This window comes from Gekko japonicus, unplaced genomic scaffold (genome assembly GCF_001447785.1).
Source record: "Gekko japonicus isolate JY-2015 unplaced genomic scaffold, Gekko_japonicus_V1.1 scaffold111, whole genome shotgun sequence".
In the NCBI taxonomy this organism is placed as follows: domain Eukaryota; kingdom Metazoa; phylum Chordata; class Lepidosauria; order Squamata; family Gekkonidae; genus Gekko; species Gekko japonicus.
The window spans coordinates 566,728-576,066 of record NW_015171505.1 but is presented as its reverse complement, the minus strand read 5'-3'; the positions used below and the strand labels follow the sequence as shown (position 1 = coordinate 576,066).

Genomic DNA, 9,339 nt, shown 5'->3' with positions numbered 1-9,339 from the left:
ACAAAGACCCAGATCTCCTCCCCCCCCCCCCCCGCCAGTGTTCCCTCTAAGCTGAGTGAGTGTGAGCTAGCTTGCAGTTTTTTAGCCTCCGGCTCACAGACTTTTTGTCTTCGCTCAGGAAAGATGGCTCCAGAAGAAACTGGTTTCCTGCAGCAGCCAAACCGCTCGCTCCCAACTTGAATGCCAGCAGCTCACAAAGTAGGATTTTTTGCTCACAAGACTCCACAGCTTGGAGAGAACATTGAGCTACGGATTTCTGCAGCTCCACCCTTTGCCTCCGCCGTGCACAGGAGCAGGCCAGGCCGGGGTGGCCGCCCGGTCAGTTGGCAACCCCCGTTCCCCTCCTTTGCAAGCGGGCGGGCTCGGCTTCTCCGCCCGGGGCTGCAGAGAGAGAAAGGAAGCGAGAGGGCCGGCCGGGTCTCCTCTTCCGAGGCGCTCGCTTCGCTCCTTACCTTCTCCCTCAGCTCCGCGGCCGGCGACGCTTCCCCGCCTTCGGCCTCGACGCCCGACGGCCCTCGGTCCCCCGCCGGAGCCAAGGGCGGCCGGCGGAACCGCCTGGCTTTGCTTTTGCCCATGATGATCGCGCCTTCTGCGGCGGCCAGGAAAGGCTCCGGCAGCCCTGCCTGCCTGCCTGCCTCCCCCCACGTGTGTCGCCGGGGCGCAGGCGCTGCAAGCCGGGAGAGGGAGCGAACCTCCGCCCCGGAGGAGGCTGGCCAGGAAGCAGGAAGGCCGGCGAGCCCCGCTAGCCACCCGATCCGAGGCGGCCTTGCCCGGGAGCGAGGAGGAGTCCCGTTGCGCCCCAGCAGACCTGCCCTGCGGGTAGTTTGCAATCCTTTGCATGCTCATTCGGAAGAGAATCCCATGGAGTTTAGTGGGGGGGTTGGGGGGGTGCATTTACTCCCAGGGAAACCACCTACTAGGTACTGGGTATTGCTAGGCAACCCCACCCCCTGAGAAATTGTGGCCCTAGTCAGGTAATAATAATAATAAAAAAACCTACAGAAAAAGTAGTTCAGTGTAAACCGCTCTGAGACCCAGTGGGGGTCATGGGCGGTATATAAATCAAAATATGTATGTATGTATGTATGTATGTATGTGGAGCTGCGGTGGCTCAAGTGGTTAAGACGCTGAACTGCAGGCTGTGGAAGGTCAGTAGTTCAGCAGTTCAAGACCCGGGTGCCGCAAGACAGGGTGAGCTCCTGTCTCTAGTTCCAGCTCCTGCCAACCTAGCAGTTCGAAAGCAAGACATTGCAAGTAGATAAATAGGGACCACTTCGGTGGGAAGGTAACAGCATTCCGTGCGCCTCGGTGTTTAGTCATGCCGGCCACAGGACCACAGAAATGTCTTCGGACAGCGCTGGCTCTTCGGCTTTGAAACGGAGATGAGCACCGCAACCCTAGAGTCGGATTCGACTGGCTTTCCAGCAAGGGAACCTTTACCTTTACCTTTACCTTATGTATGTATGTACTACAGTTGAGGGTTGCCAGCAGTGTGTCCCTCTAAGCCCTGCGGGGATGTGATGCCCCCCCCCAGCTGCCATTTTCTCCAGAGAAGTAGATCTCTGTAGTCCAGAGATCGGTAGTAATTCCGGAACTCCAGGCCCCGCCTGGAGGTTGGCAGCCCTATTTCCCCCTCACTGATTATAAAGAATCGAACGTGCCCAGATTCCCCATGGGTTCGCTGTGCCCAGTCATAGGAAACTGCATATGCTGATTGCCATGCCCAAATTAAAGTAAAAAGGTAAAGGTAAAGGTCTCCCTTGCTCGAAAGCCAGTCGAATCCGACTCTAGGGTTGCGGTGCTCATCTCCGTTTCAAAGCCGAAGAGCCAGCGCTGTCCGAAGACTTTTCCGTGGTCATGTAGCCGGCATGACTAAACACCAAGGCACACGGAACGCTGTTCCCTTCCCACCGAAGTGGTACCTATTTATCTACTTGCAATGTCTTGCTTTCGAACTGCTCGGTTGGCAGGAGCTGGAACGAGAGACAGGAGCTCACTCCGTCATGCGGCACACTCGGGTCTCGGAACAGCTGAATGACTGACCTTCCACAGCCTGCAGTTCAGTGTCTTAACCACTCTTGTGGTTTATAATTTGCAGAAACGACAGTGATAAGTATTATAAACTAATACTTATTTAAAACTGAGCATCCTGCATCAAATATCAGATAATAATAATAAATAGCTGTCATCTAAGTTAATCTTACCCATCCCTTTGCCCCGGCAACCACATGTGGTACCTATTTATCTACTTGCAATTTCTTGCTTTTAAACATTGGGATAATTCGTACAAAGCGTATTTTGGGTCACTCCAGAGCCGTTCTTGAGTCTTGGGCACTGTGGCACAACAAGCAGAGTTTAAGAACAATACACAACTGCCACTTTATAACCACTACCATCAACAACTACTAATATGACCTTGGGCAAGCTGTAGTTCTGATAAGAGCTGTTCTTGAACAAGAGCCGTTTCTGTCAGAGCTCTCTCAGCCCCACCTGCCTCACAGGGTGTCTGTTGTGGGGAGGGGAGGGGAAAGGAGTTTGTAAGCTGCTCTGAGACACCTTTGGGTAGTGAAGGGCGGGGTATAAATCCAATCTCTCTCTCTCTCTCTCTCTCTAATATTAAATGTCTATGGCAAGGGGCTGTCCCTGCAGTGCGATTGAGCCACACTACCGTGGGAAGCCGGAATACCACTGACTGTTCAGTATTATGTTTGATAGTACGCCTTTTAAAACTTTTGTAAGAACGACCCATCATAACGAGCACTTTAATTGTTATTTGTCATTGTATGATTGTTTTAACTGTTTTTATATGTTTTATCATGACTTGGCAAATGGTGCCGATAAATGTGAGCCGCCCTGAGCCCGTCCGCACGGAGGGCGGGATATACATCCATAAATAAATAAATAAAATAAAAACCACAGTAGGGTTGAAAGGAAAGTGATGTTATTCTGTGACACCGTGGAGCACTTTCTGAACACAAAAGTAATGGGGTTCATATTTAGGTGGATCATAAAATCCTGTTTGTTTTTTATTTCTGATAACCATGCCAAGACCTGTCTGTTTTCAAAAAACTAACGGATCCAAATTTCTTAAAATTGTGCGCAGGGAGGTGGGGTAAATTTGAGGTCTCGAAGAAAGTCCGTTTCCTGAAATACTATTACATTCACCACTTTAAAAATCAACAAATTTGTTGTCTCTTAGAGCCACTGAAACCCCAATAACCATATCGGCAGTGGCGAGCCACGCTTTCATTTCCCCCGCGCTATTCTAAAACGGCCATATTTGTTATCTGCTACCCCCGTAACCTACTTTCTTTCACGCTCAGAAAGGCAAGAAGCCTGCGCTACATCTTCCTCGCCAGTCTTTAATTTCTGCTTCTGTAATAACACAACGTCAACACTAACACAAACTATTGGCCCCACTAAAGAATCAAAAAGTTTTATACCAGATCGTCCGTGGGAACAGTCGCCGCCAGTCTCATAAAGATGGATGAATATATTGGGAAATCTCTTCAATTTGTAGAAAAGCTGAAACATTGGAAATCTCCCAACGTTGTTCAAGATTTCTTGATAACATATCCTTCTTTCCGCCCCAACATAGCTCCTGACATGAAGTTTCCTATTGTGGCGGTTGTTTCCAGTCCAAACCATATGGCTACAGTGAAGACCAAGGAAGAAGCGGGTAGTGATTTCCCAGGAGGGGGGCGGCGTTTCTTTCCTGTTAAGGAGACATGTCGAGACTAGTTCCCGGGCCAGTTACGGGCTTAATCTTACTATTGCCACTCATCACAATGGGCACTGAACTTCAAGGTTAAAACAATTAACACAGAACTACATGACATTTTTGCGTTTTATCCACCAAAGGTTCGAGAGCTGATACGGCTTTATCAGTAATATTACAGAGGTGAATCAAGGGACATATTTTAAGATTTGCAGTGACTGCTGCAAGCTTTGCAAAACGTGTTTGAAAATTCTACAGACCTTCAGAATCCATGTGTTTTATTCGGTACATTTTAAATCTCGTTTCTCCTGCAATGAACTCGCGGGGGCGTACATGGGTCTCTCTACTCCTCTGTGTCATGCTCACAACCACCCTGTGAGGTAGGCTAGGCTAAGAATGACCGACCCAAGGTCACCCAGTGGTTTTCATGGTGAGCGGGGATTTGAACCTGGGACTCTGATCACCACACCACAGTGGATGTCAATTAATATCGGTAGGTGCACTGCAATGTAAGTGTTAAAACTGCGTTGGAAAAAGGACATCTCCTGATTCAGAATGGCCGTGCTCTTACGCAATGGATGAGCTGTCCAATAACATACTAACCCGGCATGGGACCCTAAGTGCAATTAAAGAAGCAAGCTGACTCAGAGAATATATTATTTCTTTTTAAAATGTTCCTTCTGCTTCCAGTCAGAAATATCTCAAGGCCACAAAGAGGATAAAGTAAAAGAACATTAAAAGACCAGGGTAAAAACTTAATATAATTCAGAGGGCTAAGTACAAATCGGCCAGAAGCACTAAAACCAAATAAACCATTGAAAATAGCCAGCGTGGTTTAACGGCCAAGGGTGTTGGACTAGGATCCGAAGGACCTATGTCAATTCCCAGCCCGCCATGGAAGCTCGCTGGGTGACCTTGGGCCAGTCCCACACTCTAGGCTGAGCCTAGCTTCACAAGAGTTGTTGTGAGGATAAAATGGAAGACCAGAGAATGCCATAAGCAGATTTGGGTCCCTGTGGGGGAGAAAGATGAAATATAAATTAAAGAAGTAAATAAAACCCTAACATGGCGTCTAAACAAAAGCATGGCTGCTTGGCATCATCTGAAAATCATCAGGGGGGTTATCCCACAAACATTGTGCCACCCCCAAGAAGGCCCTGTTGCTGGGAATAGCAGATGGGGCTCTGGAAGAAGATGATTGCAGAGTTTAGGGAGGTTCAGTAGAGAGCAGGCAGTTCTTCAGGTAATCTGGTCCTAAGCCCTTTAAAGGCTTTCTATAGATCAAAACCAGCGCTTTTGAATTGCAGTTGGGAAACAAGACTGGGACATAAGAGAAGCCAATGTTGGATCAGGCCAATGGCCCATCCAGTCCAACACTCTGTCACACAGTGTCCAAAAATACCAAGTGCCATCAGGAGGTCCAGCAGTGGGGCCAGGACACTAGAAGCCCTCCCACTGTTGCCTCCAAGAATACAGAGCATCCCTTGCTCCAGCCCGAGAGTTCCTATCTGTAAAGGTCTCCCTTGCTCGAAAGCCAGTCGAATCCGACTCTAGGGTTGCGGTGCTCATCTCCGTTTCAAAGCCGAAGAGCCAGCGCTGTCCGAAGACGTTTCCGTGGTCATGTGGCCGGCATGACTAAACACCAAGGCGCACGGAACGCTGTTACCTTCCCACCGAAGTGGTACCTATTTATCTCCTTGCAATTTCTTGCTTTCGAACTGCTAGGTTGGCAGGAGCTGGAACTAGAGATGGGAGCTCACTCCATCATGCGGCACCCGGGTCTCAAACTGCTGAACTACCGACCTTCCACAGCCTGCAGTTCAGCGTCTTAACCACTTGAGCCACCACAGCTCCTTCCTATCTGTACCTTGTGGCTAATAGCCACTGATGGACTTCTGCTCCATAAGCTTATCTAATTCCCTCTTGAAACTGTCCATGCTTGTAGCCCCCGTCACCTCCTGTGGCCTTTAATTGGCGGCAGCTACAAGCATGGACAGCTTCGAGAGAGAATTAGATAAGTATATAGAGCAGAAGTCCATCAGTGGACTCTGAAAAAGTCTGTTCATCTGTTCGCATCGGCAAATCCCTGGCAATGGCTTGGCTACCGTATTCTGAACTAGATGAAGGTGTCAAAGAAAGGTCGCTTCAGCTACAAAGGATAATCTAATGCCGTAAAACAGCAAGCATTCATTCAACAGCAACACGATCCATTGAATCAGGCTATTTATTCTTACAAAGTCATCTAAAGCTAGAGGCAAGAGTCCCACGGTGTAAAACGCCTGGAATGTTAATTCTTTACCCTCTTCTCGGACTGGACTCTGTGGATATTCTGCATTTATCAGATTGCAGAACGAGCACAGCCCTGCGTACGTGCACTTGGGGAGCCCAAGAAGCGTCACAGGGTGCCCCAACTCAGTGATTTCTCACCCAGTATCTACATACAATTTTTTTAAAAATGCCAGCAAACGTACCGTTATAAATAAAGTTATTTATTTTTATACACATTTCCTACAAAACAATGACGTCTATTTAAAAGCAAAACAAAAAACCATAAGAGCGTTTGTAGAAGACTTCAAGAGCACAGTCTTATTGCTGCAGCTACATAGCCTTGGCATCAGCGTCATTTTCGCACTCATGTTGACTGCCGTGGAGTCTTGCTTGCAGTGCGCATCCAGGCTGCTATGTGCTCTTAAAATGTTATACTCTATTAAAAATAGCTTGAAAGGGCGGGGTTCTAAAAGGCATAGGGAGGGTTTAAAATTAAATTGCAAACGGTTTCAAAATATACTGCGTGTAACAAGCCACGTCTCGTAACACTTTTTCATAAGGTCGGTTCAGATTACCAAGTAATTTCTTTTGTCCGCCCCCCTGGTGATTTCAATGTCGGACGCCACTGACGGAACGATGGCGCCACTCTCTCTTTGGCAAGCCTGACTTTCAAAGCCTGTCAAAACAGTGATCGCAGAACGTTCAAGTGACCAAGTTCCATGCTGAGGAGGAAAAGGAGAGACGCACGAGGACACCACGCCGTAGGCTCACCTGCAGACACAATTGCCATTAGGCAAGTGAGAGTTCCCTGTGGCTCATTTGGGCATTTGCTCCCCTCACCCTTTCCCAAGTTTCAGAACCAATCAGTTCAGCATCATCCCCACATCTTCACTAACTGCAGTTAGCGCCAAACCAGATCTTAGAAGGTTCGCAAAACCGTGGTTTGATGCTAACTTTGTTTTGATAAAAATGCAGCATGGGTGTGACAGTCGTCACAGTTAGCTCCGAAACTGAAAGGAAAAGGAAAACCAGTGCAATATGAGAAACCAGCAAAACGACCCACTGCATCTTCTTAATCGGGTAGCCATAGATAGGTAACGGGGCCATACTGAGGCCAAAGGATTACCTGAACCATTCTGTCTTCAAACATCTTGTGGCACTTTTTATCAAGTAGTTCGAATCCAAAGTTAAGCAATACTAGTCTCATGGCCAAAGCTATAACAGTGTAACTTCCACATACAATACATCACGCTCTTACATGCTGCACGCAGCAGCATGCTTACAGAGGTTCTTAAAAATAAAACTAATAATTATTTTTAAAAAACATGTTGAATTTGCTGAAAATATCAGTGCAGGAAAGCTGAAGTGCTGTATCTTCTGGGACAAAAGTTAAACAAAGGCAGGGGTAAAAATAAGAGCAATTTACCACTAAGAGAAGAGAGGAATTCTTTTATGCAGACTGGAGGGGGGGGGGGTCAGCGTGTGCAAAAGACAGCTGTCATGAATGAAGGAGTGTGCTGGTAGGACCCTGTACGGCAAATGTAGCGTTCTCTTCAAATACTGGTTCTCGGGAACAAATGCACACCACGTTAATGCCTTTCGCTGCCACCCTTAACATTAGCATTCATTTTCTGTTTACAGGGCTTTGCACATCTATAAAAACAAAGGAATCCCATTTTCCTGCAGAGGGGAACCACTTTGCCAGTAACATCGCTGAAGATGACACCCTCCCGAGAGGGATATTAACACTGTAAAGGGGGGGGGGATTATTGAAAGCACAGGTGATGACACAAGAAAAGACAGAGACTGTGAATAAATATACCAGCTGTTGTGCACTTCCGCCATCCACGGCTCAGATGTAACTAAGCGCAACGCAGTCCCGTTTGGCCTCACGGCCACGATGGAAAAGTCTCTTGCTTTCTGTTCCTTTGACGACAGAGTCAAAGGATGACGGAAGACTACTGGACGTGAAGGCGGGGTTTCAGTATTAGCTTTCCCGTCTGGGGAGGAAAAGAAAAGAGTTGGATTTCACACCAGCGCCAGCACTTCAGTTCCATTGACTGAGTGACCTAAATGGTTTAACCGCTTATGTTAAAACACCAAATGCAGCGTAAATGAGAAACTACTCCCCCCCCCCGGTACAGTCAAACCCCCCACAGTACAGAGTCAACTTGGTCATCAAACCATAGGGGTGTCCATGAATCTCTTTTTTATGTTGGTCTTCTAACAAACCCGGTGGTCGTCATTTGAAACCACTGGGCCGCGGACAGCCTACAATCTGAAGGACGCTTCCCACTTGGTCTATTTTTTTTCAGCGTCCCGAGTCATTTTAATAACGGGATGGGCAACAGAGAAAGATGATCTGACACATTCCATTGTACATGCACATGAAAGCTGATACCCAGGGCTCTTTTTGTAGAAAAAGCCCAGCAGGAACTCATTAGCATAATAGGCCACACCCAACAGCAGAAACTCATTAGCATATTAGGCCACACCCCTGACAGCACAGCTCAATAGCACATTAGGCCGCACCCCCATGTTACCAGAAGTGTGGTTATCCAGCCGCACCCACCTTTTGCTTGTTATTCTGTTTACCTTGTTTGTTGTCCAAACCCAGGGCCTTTTTTTGTAGCAGGGACTCCTTTGCATGTTAGGCCACACACCCCTAATGTAGCCAATCCGAATGAGTTCCTGCTGTTGGGCGTGGCCTATTATGCTAATGAGTTCCTGCTGGGCGTGGCCAACTCGGGAGCCAGCCGGAACTCCGTTCCTGTGCGTTCCTGCCCAAAAATAGCCCTGCTGATACCCAAAATTCAACTTCACCGGTCTTAAAGGTGCCACTGGACTCCAACTTTGTTCTGCTGCTTCAGGCCAACACGGCTACCCACCTGAATCCATCTTCATGTTTTGAGCAGTACAAGAGGCATGCGGTGGCCTCTTCAGCATGCGAAGAGGAAGCCCTCCCAACTTCCTTACCGAGCCTTCTTCAGTTTAATCCAGGCGGGGAGCCGTGTTGGTCTGAAGCGCTAGAACAAAGTTGGGAGTCCAGTGGGGGCACCTTTAAGACCAACAGAGTTCTATTCAAGGTATGAGCTTCTGTGTATCCCCAACGTGATACCCAAGGCCACCATAGCACCCAGCGACACGCAATGAGATCTGAACATCGAGAAAAGCTCCCACCTCAAGGTTCAAATGGCAATGTGAAAATAAATGACTAAAAAAAAAAAAGCTTTCCCTCCCAACTAGAATGGACCAGTCTCCTGTTCTCTGATGGGAGGAAGAAACCAGCAGTACACAACACAAAATGGCAGAATGAAGGTCAAAGGCAGTGGAAGGGTACAGAGAACGGTTCA

At 47.9% G+C, this 9,339-nt stretch overlaps 2 protein-coding genes across 2 annotated transcripts in view; both read right to left on the bottom strand.

The window, feature by feature from the left end:
- Positions 1 to 3,524, bottom strand: part of HEATR3 (HEAT repeat containing 3) — a 39,677-nt gene extending 36,153 nt beyond the window's left edge. Inside the window, exon 1 of the mRNA XM_015419259.1 lies at positions 3,444 to 3,524. Within this exon, the coding sequence (XP_015274745.1) occupies positions 3,444 to 3,479 (36 nt within the window). The 5' untranslated portion in view covers positions 3,480 to 3,524. The remainder of the gene's footprint in view (positions 1 to 3,443) is intronic.
- A 2,672-nt stretch (positions 3,525 to 6,196) lies between these two features.
- The window catches only part of CNEP1R1 (CTD nuclear envelope phosphatase 1 regulatory subunit 1), a 14,345-nt gene continuing 11,202 nt past the window's right edge, over positions 6,197 to 9,339 (bottom strand). Inside the window, exon 6 of the mRNA XM_015419258.1 lies at positions 6,197 to 7,986. Coding sequence (XP_015274744.1) covers positions 7,945 to 7,986 — 42 coding nt within the window. The 3' untranslated portion in view covers positions 6,197 to 7,944. The remainder of the gene's footprint in view (positions 7,987 to 9,339) is intronic.